This window comes from Mizuhopecten yessoensis, unplaced genomic scaffold, assembly GCF_002113885.1.
Source record: "Mizuhopecten yessoensis strain PY_sf001 unplaced genomic scaffold, ASM211388v2 scaffold10987, whole genome shotgun sequence".
Lineage (NCBI taxonomy): Eukaryota > Metazoa > Mollusca > Bivalvia > Pectinida > Pectinidae > Mizuhopecten > Mizuhopecten yessoensis.
Window position 1 is genome coordinate 423,055 of NW_018408821.1, and position 15,351 is coordinate 438,405.

Below are 15,351 nucleotides of genomic sequence, written 5' to 3' on the forward strand. Positions count from 1 at the left end.
ATCTTTTACTATATAACAATGATTGCTTGCTTTGAGATAAGAAGGATGTTTACACTGTTTATAACTTCAGATAAGAGGGATGTATGGGTTGGAAAAGTTTACAGTGTTGGGACTATGGATGAGAAAGATATTCACACTGCAGGTTGCAAAGTGGCTAAGTTAATCAAACTTTTGATTGCAAAATATAAAATTTCATTTGCCTTTCTTTTCTTATTTTCAGGACAATATATACATCACCTATTAAAGCATTATCCAATCAGAAGTACCGAGACTTCAAACAGACGTTCAAAGACGTGGGACTCATTACTGGTGATGTTCAGATGAATCAGACTGCATCCTGTCTCATAATGACTACTGAAATCCTCAGGTAACAGACACGTACCCTGACTACTTCAGTCTCAGGTAACAGAAACATACCCTGACTGTTTCAGTCTCAGGTAACAGACACGTACCCCGACTGCTTCAGCCTTAAGTAACAGACATGTACACTGACTGCTTCAGCCTCAGGTAACAGACATGTACCCTGACTGTTTCAGCCTCAGGTAACAGACACATACACTGACTGCTTCAGCCTCAGGTAACGGACACGTACCCTGACTGTTTCAGCCTCAGGTAACAGACATGTACACTGACTGCTTCAGCCTCAGGTAACAGACATGTACCCTGACTGTTTCAGCCTCAGGTAACAGACACTTACACTGACTGTTTCAGCCTCAGGTAACAGACACGTACCCCGACTGTTTCAGCCTCAGGTAACAGACACGTACCCCGACTGTTTCAGCCTCATGTAACAGACACGTACCCTGACTGTTTCAGCTTCAGGTAACAGACATGTACCCCGACTGTTTCAGCCTCAGGTAACAGACCTGTTCCCCGACTGTTTCAGCATCAGGTAAAAGACACGTACCCTGACTGTTTCAACCTCAGGTAACAGACACGTACCCTGACTGTTTCAGCCTCAGGTAACAGACACGTACCCTGACTGTTTCAGCCTTAGGTAACAGACATGTACATTGACTGCTTCAGCCTCGGGTAACAGACACTTACCCTGACTGTTTCAGCCTCAGGTAACAGACACGTACCCTGACTGTTTCAGCCTCAGGTAACAGACACGTTCCCTGACTGTTTCAGCCTCAGGTAACAGACACGTACCCCGACTGTTTCAGCCTCAGGTAACAGACATGTACCCTGACTGTTTCAGCGTCAGGTAACAGACACATACCCCGACTGTTTCAGCCTTAGGTCACAGACATGTACCCCGACTGTTTCAGCCTCAGGTAACAGACAAGTACCCCGACTGTTTCAGCCTCAGGTAACAGACACGTACCCTGACTGTTTCAGCCTCAGGTAACAGACATGTACATTGACTGCTTCAGCATCAGGTAAAAGACATGTACCCTGACTGTTTCAACGTCAGGTAACAGACAAGTACCCAGACTGTTTCAGCCTCAGGTAACAGACACGTACCCTGACTGTTTCAGCCTCAGGTAACAGACATGTACCCTGACTGTTTCAGCCTCAGGTAACAGACACGTACCCTGACTGTTTCAGCCTCAGGTAACAGACACGTACCCTGACTGTTTCAGCCTCAGGTAACAGACAAGTACCCTGACTGTTTCAGCCTCAGGTAACAGACAAGTTCCAAGACTGTTTCAGCCTCAGGTAACAGACACTTACCCTGACTTTTTCAGCCTCTGGTAACAGACACGTACCCCGACTGTTTCAGCCTCAGGTAACAGACATGTACCCTGACTGTTTCAGCCTCAGGTAACAGGCACGTACCCCGACTGTTGTAGCCTCAGGTAACAGACAAGTACCCCGACTGTTTCAGCCTCAGGTAACAGACACGTTCCCTGACTGTTTCAGTCTCAGGTAACAGACACGTACCCTGACTGTTTCAGCCTCAGGTAACAGATCTAGACATCTACATTGACTGCTTCAGCCTCAGGTAACAGACACTTACCCTGACTTTTTCAGCCTCTGGTAACAGACATGTTCCCCGACTGTTTCAGCCTCAGGTAACAGACACGTACCCCGCCTGTTTCAGCCTCAGGTAACAGACAAGTACCCTGACTGTTTCAGCCTCAAGTAACAGACACGTTCCCTGACTGTTTCAGTCTCAGGTAACAGACACGTCCCCCAACTGTTTCAGCCTCAGATAACAGTCAAGTACCCTGACTGTTTCAGCCTCAAGTAACAGACACGTTCCCTGACTGTTTCAGTCTCAGGTAACAGACACGTCCCCCAACTGTTTCAGCCTCAGATAACAGACAAGTTCCCTGACTGTTTCAGCCTCAAGTAACAGACACGTTCCCTGACTGTTTCAGTCTCAGGTAACAGACACGTACCCTGACTGTTTCAGCCTCAGGGAACAGAAACGTACCCTGACTGTTTCAGCCTCAGGTAACAGATCTAGACATCTACATTGACTGCTTCAGCCTCAGGTAACAGACACTTACCCTGACTGTTTCAGCCTCAGGTAACAGACATGTACCCTGACTGTTTCAGCGTCAGGTAAAGGACACGTTCCCTGACTGTTTCAGCCTCAGGTAATAGACACGTTCCCTGACTGTTTCAGCCTCAGGTAACAGACAAGTTCCAAGACTGTTTCAGCCTCAGGTAACAGACACTTACCCTGACTTTTTCAGCCTCTGGTAACAGACATGTTCCCCGACTGTTTCAGCCTCAGGTAACAGACACGTACCCCGACTGTTTCAGCCTTACGTAACAGACACGTACCCTGACTGTTTCAGCCTCAGGGAACAGAAACGTACCCTGACTGTTTCAGCCTCAGGTAACAGACCCGTTCCCTGACTGTTTCAGCCTCAGGTAACAGACACGTACCCCGCCTGTTTCAGCCTCAGGTAACAGACAAGTACCCTGACTGTTTCAGCGTCAGGTAACAGACACATACCCGGACTGTTTCAGCCTTAGGTCACAGACATGTACCCTGACTGTTTCAGCGTCAGGTAAAGGACACGTTCCCTGACTGTTTCAGCCTCAGGTAACAGACCCGTACCCTGACTGTTTCAGCCTCAGGTAACAGATAAGTACCAAGACTGTTTCAGCCTCAGGTAACAGAAATGTACCCTGACTGTTTCAGCCTCAGGTAACAGACAAGTACCCAGACTGTTTCAGCCTCAGGTAACAGACACATACCCCGACTGTTTCAGCCTCAGGTAACAGACAAGTACCAAGACTGTTTCAGCCTCAGGGCTTCAGCCTCGGGTAACAGACACTTACCCTGACTGTTTCAGCCTCAGGTAACAGACAAGTTCCAAGACTGTTTCAGCCTCAGGTAACAGACACTTACCCTGACTTTTTCAGCCTCTGGTAACAGACATGTTCCCCGACTGTTTCAGCCTCAGGTAACAGACACGTTCCCTGACTGTTTCAGTCTCAGGTAACAGACACGTACCCCAACTGTTTCAGCCTCAGATAACAGACAAGTACCCTGACTGTTTCAGCCTCAAGTAACAGACACGTTCCCTGACTGTTTCAGCCTCAGGTAACAGACACGTACCCCGACTCTTTCAGCCTCAGGTAAAAGACACGTACCCCGACTCTTTCAGCCTCAGGTACCAGACACGTACCCCAACCGTTTCAGCCTCAAGTAACAGACACGTACCCCGACTCTTTCAGCCTCAGGTACCAGACACGTTCCCTGACTGTTTTAGTCTCAGGTAACAGACAAGTACCCTCAGGTAACAGACGAGTACCCGGACTGTTTCAGTCTCAGGTAACTGACACGTACACTGACTGCTTCCGCCTCAGGCAACAGACACGCACCCGGACTGTTTCAGTCTCAGGTAACAGACACGTACCCCGACTGTTTCAGTCTCAGGTAACAGACACGTACACTGACTGCTTCAGCCTCAGGTAACAGACACGTACCCGGACTGTTTCAGCCTCAGGTAACAGACACGTACCCCAACTGTTTCAGCCTCAGGTTATATAACACCCTTGTCATTGATGTATTATTTTCTCATTTAGGGGGTTAATTCTATATACCGGATTAATAGTTTAAATTTTTCTATAATGGTTTATTGTCAAGTAAATTAAGTTGCCTTGAACCAAAAAATAATCTTCTCATCATAATTGCTTTTTTTCATGAATTTGACTCATTTAAATCAAGATATTAATTTCTAAATTAATATTCATTTGTAAAAGAGTTGAATTTTGTCACAAAACCTGCATTTGGCTCTGATGTGATTATTACTCTTTGGTATTCACTCCGCAGGTCTATGTTGTACAACGGTTCTGATGTAATCCGGGACCTGGAGTGGGTGATCTTTGATGAGGTCCACTACATTAATGATGCTGATGTAAGACTACTGGCATGGTGGCGCCTCTTTGATTAAATCTTGTTTTTTATTCTGTTATTTGGACATTTTTACTTATCCACCTTCTACTGTTTTGAACCTTGGAATCATTTTGGTTCTCACTTGTCACATGTTCACAGAAAAGGTATTGTATTGTGTCACTAGCGCTATCAACATTAAAGCTATTGAAGTGACTTTCAAGCAGTGACTGGGGCATCAGCACGATTAAATTTTTAACAAAAAATTGTACTTACTACACTTGATATTGATATGGTTTGTGAGGACTATTGCCCTAATTTTTTTTTCAAATTCCATTTTAAAACATTTATAAAAAAAAGTAAAAGCCTATGTTTATCATCTTGTTGGCGTGGAGGGAAGTATGCAGGGACGGAAACCGGAGAATGGTGAGAAAACACTTTATGGGCAAGTGATCATGACCCCAAGACCTTTTGACGTTCAAGAAAATTGAACTCCAGTACATTACCCAACCATTCCTATGCCACGCAACCACCCTTATACTGACTTGTCCGATACAAGCTCACAAACCATATCTATATGATGTCAAGCCAGTGAGTTATCTATCACTAGTAATACAATGCTTAAAGACATGTGCAACAAAAGTGCAAGAAAGAATTTTCTTGAACGAAACAGTATTTTTTCAAAAAGTCAATTTCTTTTTTTAAACATTTTCCATCTATGTTGTTCTTTTTCTGCAAAATCTTTTGTATTGTTCTGAAATCTGGAATTTAGTTTTGTATATATTTTAACGTCTTATTTACAGAGAGGTGTTGTATGGGAGGAAGTCCTTATCATGCTTCCCAAGCATGTCAATATCATTCTCCTAAGTGCTACAGTACCCAACACTATTGAGTTTGCCGACTGGATTGGGTAAAATAATATTTTATTAAATCATTTTATTACACCTCTACTTTATTTGCTCTATATAAAAGTAATTGGTTAAATCGAATATATCCCCACTTTTGCCTGAGTGTGTTTTAGTCCTGTGTGTTAGTCTGGGAACTAAAACACACCTACACTCGGATGTTTCCGCCGAGGCAATCAGGTGAGAGGTGGGCGGAATTTGGCTCTATTGCCATCAAGGATAGTTTGGACGTTAAGCTAGCTATACAGCTTATGGTTTACAAATATTTTCTAGTTAAAACTATTTCTCCAGTGTGTATCGATATAATAAAACGTTTAAAGTATGGGGTTGAGGGATATAGCAAGTTTCTGGTGTCCCTTGACCATGTCTATTTCCCTCGGCGGAGTGCTTTATCCATGGGGTGTTGTTTAATAATGATTTAAGTCTGAAATATAACTGACTGGATTTTATTTTGATAATCTGTGGTTTTGTACAAAAAGTATTTCTGAATATAACACTTATTTTTTTCTCCCATATTTACCCATGAAAGACAGGAATGTACCCATGAAATGATTAATATAATCTCCCCCTACCTTGAGGGTATAACAGAGAAATCTCCTACCCTCGGGGTGATTTTTGTTGGTTGTCTAACCCTCTGCAGATGATTATTTTTCTCCCATCCTATTATTTTAGTCACAACTCCACCGACAATAATCTGCCATGTTTGTAAACAAAACACATGTGGGGTATGAATTTCGTCAATCACTTTAGATGACGTCACAATTACACCGGTGACGCATTTAATGACGTCACAATTGAACACATGCTAATCGGCATGAGGCTATCTCCCCCTAGGGGGTGACAAGCTGATCTCTCCCGGCTAAAACGAGAGACACACCTGTGAAGGGTGGGAGAAAAACCTGTCTTTCCAGAGGTCTTTCCCTCCTTTGGAAAGACAGACTGCACACTCTATGACATCACAATGATGTTGGTATTGGAAATAGTTCTGTTGTATTGTCTGTGCTACATGAAGTATTTCAGTTCTTATGGTAAGAGATATTAACCGATATATAACAGTTGTTGGATGTTAAATACTTTGTGCTTTAAATGGATTTCTGATTTTATGTTCAGGGTTCATCAACCCTATGAAGTTTACATATTTGTATTCATGCCTCCCGATCAAGGAATACAAGCACATAAACACGTGTAGAGTATTGACACTGGCATGTTTATTTTGAATACGGGAGAAAAAGAAACAAACATGGATGTTGTCCATGATCAGGGAAACTCAACCCTCGAGGCTTTTGAGTGGTACCATGCTGTACTAGAGCGTTACAACCTTGATTGACCCTTTTAAGTTTTCATTGAAGCAATTTAAAATCTTACAGTGTTAATCAGCATAATAGGTTGTTGTATAGCTCTACAAAAAGCATACGGGTCTCTTTGATTATTTTCATGAAAGACACACATACATCGATCATGGATGAGTGCCATAGGGGCTTGCAGTTGCAGTAATTATCTGGGGAAAAGAATCGCATTAAATGAAAATTATTCCTAACATGTCCCCATTCTGACTGTTATTCGGTTTGGCAGTTTGAAAGTTCCAAAGCATTTAAAACCATAATTAATTATTTGGTACACAGCTTTAATCAAGCTATGAAAATTATCAAAATGACAGTACTCAACATTTCATGGGATAAAAGAATAGAAGTTTATAGCATATTCTTAATCAACATCCATACATGTGTTCCTCTTGTAAAGTGATGTTAAAACTCAACTACAAGTGAATGCAAATAAATTAAAATTATCTAAATTTATTGCTGATGATTTTTTTGTACAATTTTAATTTTAACTGCTGATAATTTCTACTGTTGGCTAATTTGGCAGGAGGACAAAGAGGAAGAAGATCTATGTGATCAGTACCCTGAAGCGGCCTGTCCCCTTAGAACACTTCCTGTATACCGGTAACAGTGGCAAGACAAGTGACCAGCTCTTCCTTCTTGTGGACCACAAGAAAACCTTCCTCACAAACGGGTATGGTATTACATGTATCTATATCGGCAAACTTGATTCTGACGAGCCTGTCGTGCCGGGTTTGTGCTTGCCGTCGGCAAGCTACATTCAAGCAAGGTGGCATACACACAATATGGCCGACACAAGTCACATTGTGTATCGTTTTGCCTGTCTCTCCAGTCCAGCGAAACGTCTTATCCAACGGCACGTGCCGTACTTGCGGGACTTAAGGGACAAGTGGTAGTGCCGCCTTCCTGGCGGCAACTGTCATGCCAGAATCAAGTTCGTCCTAAGAAAGTAAATGTGAAGTTCTTAAATATTTGAATTAAATTCTGATTTCATGCTGAAACATCAAAAAGCATTAAAAAGCTTCTTTTGTCAGATGATCAATTGCATTAAAAATGAAACAATAAAAGAACTAGAAAACAACACAGAACATTAGACACCCTTTGTTGTTTTAATGGCATATTTGTTTATTTTAATAGCTATAGCAAAGCATTAGCAGCAAAAAAAGAAAGAGCAAGTAAAAGTTCCCAGAACTTTGGAGCCAAAGGAACTAGGGGAGCTCATCCTAACCAGGTAATCGACATACTGTATGAATGATTATTCAAGATGTTTTAACTTTCTGATTACTGTGTTGCTGAAATATTGATAGCAAGTCAATCAAGACATGTTCTTCTGTGTTTTCCCATATTCCTTTTTCTCACCTTCATTCAATTGTGTCAGTCTTTCCAAACTGTTTAGAAGTATGTTGTTATATTTTCAGAAGAGGTCAGTAAGTCAGGAACAGTCCATCTTTTAAAAATACTGAACATATATTGATCGTAATTAGAGTTAGAATTATTTTCCATCTTGAACATATCCAGAGATTATTTAAAGGTTGCTCCCCTGTACATCAGTCCCGGATCGATTCTCGGCAATAAACCTCATTTCACTGAAATTTGTCCTAGGGTACTGCAGTCAAACTCTTACATAGAGCTGACAGCTAACCAATATCGAGGGACATTAATTTAAATTTGTGTTTTTGTTTTCAGGATAAGAACATTTGGACCTCTGTGATTGATATGCTGAAGAAGAAAGATAAACTGCCAGTTGTTGCTTTCACATTCTCTAAGAAAAAGATTGAGGACAATGTCAACAACCTCCACAGCCTTGACCTCACCACGCAAAAGGAAAAAAGTGAAATTCACATCTTCTTCCACAAGTCTATCACACGGTTAAAAGATCCAGATAAAAAACTCCCACAGGTATTAAAGTGAATTCACACACATCAATCTAAAAGAGTTGTAATTCAATTTCTATATAATGCTAGGGGCATTTAAATATTTTTACCTTACCTGGCATATGACCTGGTGTTATGGTATTTGGCATATAGCTTGCTGAGGAAAGGGACTATAACTTTGCTTAAAATTCAAGGTCACAGAGGTTAAATTTGTTAAAATTTTCAAACAACTGTTTCTAATGAGGATACAAAATTTGTTCCAATGAATGACTTTGGCACACATTCAAGATCACAGGGGTCAAATGTGTTAAAAATCTTGAAATAAAATCTTTTACTGAACTATAGTGAGGCCTAGTGTAGTGATTTTTCTGATGGCTTTTCACAGTGATTGGCTAAAAAGTTTGTGGGAAAAAATTACCTTGACCCATACTCAAGGTCACAGGGTCAGATGTGTTGAAACTTTAAAATGACGTTTTCTCATGAACTTTTGAGGCATAGATTAAATGATATTGAGCCTGTAGCTTTCTTCTGTGAAAAGCTGTAAAAGTAAATGACCTTGACCCCCATTAGAGGTTACAATGCATGTCTTCGAAATTGGTGCAAATGTTCCTTCCATTGCCCTGACAAAAAAAAACAAAAAAACAAATGCAAAATAGAGTATTATATTGCTGAAAAGTTACAAAATTCTATTTTTTCAATATTGATACATTACACATATTTTGTATATCCATAAATTTATTTACTTGAAGCTCAATTATGATAAATAGTAACATACATTGTATCTCTTATATGGATTTGTAATGGTTGTTTTCTGTGTAATAAATTATTACATGTTATTTGCAATCTTTCTTGTCTGAAGGTGATAATAACGGAGGATAATTGTAGAATAATTCAGTTATATCTACTATTTGGAATTTTTCATTTCCTGTCTAGGTGATGCAAATGGAGGATCACCTGAAGCGTGGCCTGGGCATGCACCACAGTGGTATACTTCCCATCCTGAAGGAGGTGGTGGAGATGCTGTTCCAAAGAGGACTAGTTAAGGTATATTAAACCAGTCTATCATTTTGGCTTTAATAAATCTTTTTCCCCATTATTTGATGAATTTTGATGAAAATAAGAAATTAGAAATGATATTCATTATATATATATATATATGTAGTTTTCTAATGTTTTCAACAGAGTTTAATAGAGTTGAAGTATGAAATGTTTTTTAAAGAACCGACAATACTCAAGTTTCTAGAGATAGAACTTGGTAATAAACAAAAAATAAACACCATTATAACTAAGCATTTTTGTAATTATTCAATGGCATTTATTGAATGACAAATATGTGAATGCATAGATCTTATTTGCTACGGAGACGTTTGCCATGGGTGTAAACATGCCAGCCCGTACAGTGGTGTTCGACTCCATTAGAAAGCATGATGGGACATCGTTCCGTGACCTGTTGCCAGGGGAATACATCCAGATGGCCGGAAGAGCAGGACGTAGAGGGTTGGATACCACGGGGACAGTGATCATTCTCTGTAAGGGGGATGTACAGGAGATGTCCGATCTTCACAAAATGATGCTTGTGAGTGGCGCAATTTTCGTTATTTTTGTTATTTTATTTTTTATTTTTATGAGTATTTATTCATTGTTACATGCATTTTATAGTGTATTAATATAAACTTATTAAATGTAAATTATTATAAGAACTACATCAGCATCACTATAGCACAAGCAATCTTATAGAATTGCCCTACATAGTGTTTTTTTTACCTTAGGGGAAGCCGACCAAGTTGGAGTCCCAGTTTCGCCTGACTTACTCTATGATCCTCAATTTGTTACGAGTGGAGCAGCTCCGCGTAGAAGACATGATTAAGCGCAGTTTCTCCGAGTTCCACTCACAGAAGGATACTATCAAACATAAGAACGCCCTTGAAGAGCTCCACTCCAAGGTGGCTAACATTACAAACATTGAGTGTTTCCTGTGTTCTGTAGATTTGGAGAAGTACTACCAGAGTTGCAAGGAGTACCACAAATCCAAGAAAGAACTACAGGTAGTAACATCATCCTGATTTTATAAGATATCTTGAAGATTGTACATTGGAACTTGGTTAATCCAATTTGCAGTCTAAGGTACTGCATATGTGAAACAGCAAGATTAATGAATAGGTATTTTGAATTGAAGAAGAGAAGTCAGTCTCATAATGCATTAGCTAGATATTTGGAAACCCCAATTATATTAGTGGTGGCTTGGTTAACGAGGCTAAACTTTATGATAAATTAACTGAAAAGTTGATAATCTGATAAAACTTACCTCATATGAATGTAGTTTTGATGTGTTTTGATCTCCTTTTTTGTAACTGTACTGATATAATGTATAAAAAATTCAATGAGAAGTGCAAAATTAAAAAGTTAATGTAAACCAGCGGTCTCATGATTTAAAAAAAATGGAATATTTTTAAATGACTATGTAGGTGCTACTGACATATCTGCAATTACAATGACCTATATTCCAGTTTTCCTGTATTTCAGACCATTGTACTGTCACATCCAACAGCGATTAAGTTACTCGGTGCTGGGCGAGTGGTGGTTGTTGACAATGCCAGTCACAGCAATGTTCTAGGCATAGTACTACAGACCTCTAGCTCTAGTAGTGACCGAACTTTCACCTGCCTCGTCATTTGTGATGACAAACATAAAGAAGGTCAAGGTGAGACAAAGTCTGATGGTAACATTGGGCTGCAGGTTACCCCTGTATTGAGTAATACCCTCTACCGGCCGGAGGGTGTGTGCTGTCATCAGCTGGTAGTTCTTAAAGCAGAGGATATCGGTATGATCACAACAAAGACCATACGAGTGGAGGCGGATAGGATAGTCAACGATGTACGCAAGAGGCAGCAACCACGATTTAGGTAGGGAATACTGTAGAACAAGAAACAGTTGTTTTGTACTTTCACAATTTTCATGGTTGCACCGGAACTACAAAGTCTAATTACTTGGTAAATACTTACAAATCTTCCAAAAACATACCAGCAGATCTAGACTGACAGATCTAGAGTTCATATTAATGAATTACATGAAGCTTGTAAATGTGGAACTGCAGAAGAAGTCACCCAATTTCCATTACCATTTAGAACCCTTGATATTGTATATTTCATTAGTTTTCATATTTTCCAATGCCTTACCTTCTATAGCTTTGACTTTAAAATGTATGTTCAAATGATCGGTTGGTTCTGCCTAGACCGGTCAGAAGGAGGTAATTTTGTGAAATTTTCGAATGCAAGAGTTAAGTAAAATTTTAATATTTTATATCTCCTATAACTGCTATGGGTCTCCTGATTCTAATTTCAAAAGTTAACCAACATATATTTAGTTATACAAGAAAAACAACCATCACTCATTGGGTAATCTCTATATCTGGCTGTAATGGAATATTGCACATTCAGTTTTTTAGGTCCTCTTGCAACAAATTACCAGTGAGCTTATGATGCCATGGTGCAGTGTCTGTCATCAGTTTTTCATAAAAATACCTTCTTATCAAGAACGGTTGAAGGGATTTTGACTGAATTTGTTAAGAAGTATCCTTGGCCAAAGTGGTGGAGTGAAGTTTCTGTGTACCATCGAGTTTGTACTAAAAGTGGATGAAGTTTACTTCAGTAAATGATTGCAAATTGATCTGAGTTATATCATACAGCATCATTCTGACTCCACTCTGACTAGTTAATTGTTTGATGTTTTTAATTTCTGTAGAGATGATCCTCCCAATCAAGCAGTGTCCATAGCAACTCAGGAGCTGTTGAGACTAACAGAGGGAAACCCACAGGGACTGCCTGGCCTTGACCCTGTGAAGGACCTTCACCTTCGTGACATTGACATGGTAGAACAGTTTCGGGCGTTTACCTTCCTAGAAGGAAGTTTAAAGACATTCCAGTGTGTCAACTGTCCAAGGTTTCAGGAACATGTAGGTCACAATGATACTTCTGAGAAATTGTTCAGTGGATATTTTGTAGATTTTTACATAATCTTTAGTATTTTGTCCTATTCAGGAGATGATGGTCCAAATGAAGTGATTTAAAGCCGAGGTTACATCAATGCAAGTGACATTAAGGATTCCCGTCCCACTGCCATACACTATAACAATGCATTGGAAACTGACTATGGCTTTGATAAACCATTTCTGAAAAGAAAACCATACCTTGAGGGAATTTTATGAAAAAATAATAAAGATGAAATAAATCAAATATAATCAACAATAGTGGTTGGAGTGTAAAAAATTAGCAGGGCTATAGCGAGATTCAAACCCTTTACTTCAGATTGTTATTCTATCGCTACTTGGTCAATGGTAGAACCTTGGCCAGTTGCACTACAGTCATAGCCAAAAGGCGATAAAGGGGAGGTTATACAAAAAAAATGCAGTGGAGTGGGGCAGGGATCCTTAACAAAATGACATTTCATATTTAACGGAAAAACTGCTGTGTTCAAAGATATGATGGTAAAAAGTGAAAAGTTACAGAAAGTGATGTGATAATAAGTAGAAAGTACGGTAAAACTTCCTTGCTTTCTCAAAATCTCACTTTGCTTTTAATATTATACATTACAGTTTGGTCAGCTAAGCAGTAATATGAAACTGAAGGATGAATACATCCATCTAAAGTTTTTATTGTCTGATGAAAGTCTCCAGCTTCTTCCCGAGTACCAGCAAAGAATAGAGGTGAGTGGATTTTCAAAAGAAACTATACAGTAATAGATGTATAGGTTTGATCAAAATTGAGAGGGTGTTTCTTGTTTATTCCATTTAAGTAGATCACATGATAAAATCTAGGACATTCATTGGCTGTTTACATAGGTGCTATTTAGTATAGTCATTCAGCTTCATTGATACTGACATACATGTACTAATGTTTACCCAGACTTTTTTCATCACAGTGTTACAGTCACCATAAAGGACTAGGGGTGTTAATGGTCATTTCAGGCCTCTTCAGGGATCTAGAATGAGTTGTTGTATTCATAATCTGAAATAAATGAAATGCCCAAATATGAAATTTCAAATTCATCCCACAACTGGTATAGGAGATATGGCTTGATAAAGACAGTATGTGTGAATATCGTCTGTTGTGTGCCATTTACGTTGAAATTGGCCATTTTGAAGCCAATTGATTAAAACCTCTTCAATTTTGAAAGCCTCCGCATGCACCAAACCGGTAAATATTTGACATGCTTAAACATTGTTATACCAGTGTAATTGTTATACCAGTGTTCATTGTTATACCAGTGTTCATTGTTATACCAGTGTTCATTGTTATACCAGTGTTCATTGTTATACCAGTGTTCATTGTTATACCAGTGTTCATTGTTATACCAGTGTTCATTTGTAGAAAGGAATATTTGTTTGTTGCTTGCCGAGGCTTTCATTTCTGCATGTTTACTATCCAATAACACCAATATTTTGGCAACNTTGTTATACCAGTGTTCATTGTTATACCAGTGTTCATTGTTATACCCAGTGTTCATTGTTATACCCAGTGTTCATTGCTATACCAGTGTTCATTGTTATACCAGTGTTCATTTGTAGAAAGGAACATTTGTCTGTTGCATGCCGAGGCTTTCATTTCTGCATGTTTACTATCCAATAACACCATTATTTTGGCAATTTCTGCATAACAACAGAATGTTGTTGCTACGGTAGGGCATCTACGCAGGCACATTGAAAAAAAAATCTGCACCAGGAAAAATAGCCCCAACTGACCAATATGATGTTTACAACAGAAATTGGTAAACAAATTATCAAGTTGAAATTTTTGCTTTTTCTGAGGCCGACAATGACCCAAGTCCTTTATGATAACAGCAAATATTAATACACAGTTTATCATTTAATTGCATGTGATATGGGCTAAATTAACACAAGCCAGTATTGATTTTATAAGTAAAAGGTTACCTGTATTCAATAATGGTTTCCCTGACACCAGGATACTTTTGTTCTTTTATGTGGGGTACGCATATCATTCTCCCACACAATGTGAAATACATCATTGAATACTCATTCATGTTCATGTTCATTGCCAATTTTGTTGAGATTTTGAGAAAAAGAGTATGGTAATATTTTGCTCTTTTGGTGAATGCTATTACAGTTTTGCTCAAAGGAGTAGAGTGGAGTTGCCTGGTGGCTCATGATCAGGCTTTCTACTTCTTGGAGCAATCTTATATTTATACAGTTTCTACAAGTGATATTATGGTAATGAATAGATAATGATTTTATTAATAAGCAATTAACAACAGCTTTGTTATTGGTTTTTTTACATTTTAGTCTTGATAATTTTGTAGATCCTGTTTTTGTGTTAATTATCTAAAGATGATAATAAGATAATATTTTGAATTCCCAGGACATAGACTTTTGTTAGTTCACCTGGCCCTGAGCTTATTCCGTCTTTGCGTATTACAGAGTTATCTTCTCTTGGGAGCAGGTATTGATTGTTACGTCACTTGTTTGTGAGAGTAACGTCATCAATTTTTGAGAAAACAACGTAATTTTCTCGCACAAACCAATGACGTAACAATCAATACCTGTCCCCAAGAGAAGATAACTCTGCAATACGCAAAGACGGAATACCTTGGTGTGGCGACCGTTGTCACTCCGGCGTCAACTTTTTTACTTTAAACAACTTCTTCTGAATAACCAGGAGGCCCAGGCTGATGATGTTTGGCCAATAGCATGCTGAGATGAAGGGCTACCAAGTTTGTTCGAATGAATGACCTTTGCATATTTTAAAGGTCACTGGGGTCAAATATGTTGAAATCTTTTAACAACTTCTTCTCAATAACTAAGTGGCAGAGACTAATGATATTTGGCCAGTATCGTGCTGGGATGAAGCACTGGGATGAAACACTTTCATTGTCATATCTGGTCCATAGTGCATAAATCTTTAAAAATCATCTTTTCAATA

At 39.2% G+C, this 15,351-nt stretch overlaps 1 protein-coding gene across 2 annotated transcripts in view; it reads left to right on the forward strand.

Annotated features, from left to right (window-relative positions):
- LOC110464402 (helicase SKI2W-like) overlaps positions 1 to 15,351 on the forward strand; it is a 28,523-nt gene that overhangs the window by 11,321 nt on the left and 1,851 nt on the right. For both annotated transcript variants that reach the window (XM_021519599.1, XM_021519600.1), the window contains exons 11-22: positions 221 to 367; positions 4,241 to 4,325; positions 5,104 to 5,210; positions 7,072 to 7,218; positions 7,683 to 7,776; positions 8,232 to 8,444; positions 9,353 to 9,463; positions 9,765 to 9,995; positions 10,189 to 10,464; positions 10,943 to 11,322; positions 12,161 to 12,371; positions 13,011 to 13,121. In XM_021519599.1, coding sequence (XP_021375274.1) covers positions 221 to 367; positions 4,241 to 4,325; positions 5,104 to 5,210; positions 7,072 to 7,218; positions 7,683 to 7,776; positions 8,232 to 8,444; positions 9,353 to 9,463; positions 9,765 to 9,995; positions 10,189 to 10,464; positions 10,943 to 11,322; positions 12,161 to 12,371; positions 13,011 to 13,121 — 2,113 coding nt within the window. The remainder of the gene's footprint in view (positions 1 to 220; positions 368 to 4,240; positions 4,326 to 5,103; positions 5,211 to 7,071; positions 7,219 to 7,682; positions 7,777 to 8,231; positions 8,445 to 9,352; positions 9,464 to 9,764; positions 9,996 to 10,188; positions 10,465 to 10,942; positions 11,323 to 12,160; positions 12,372 to 13,010; positions 13,122 to 15,351) is intronic.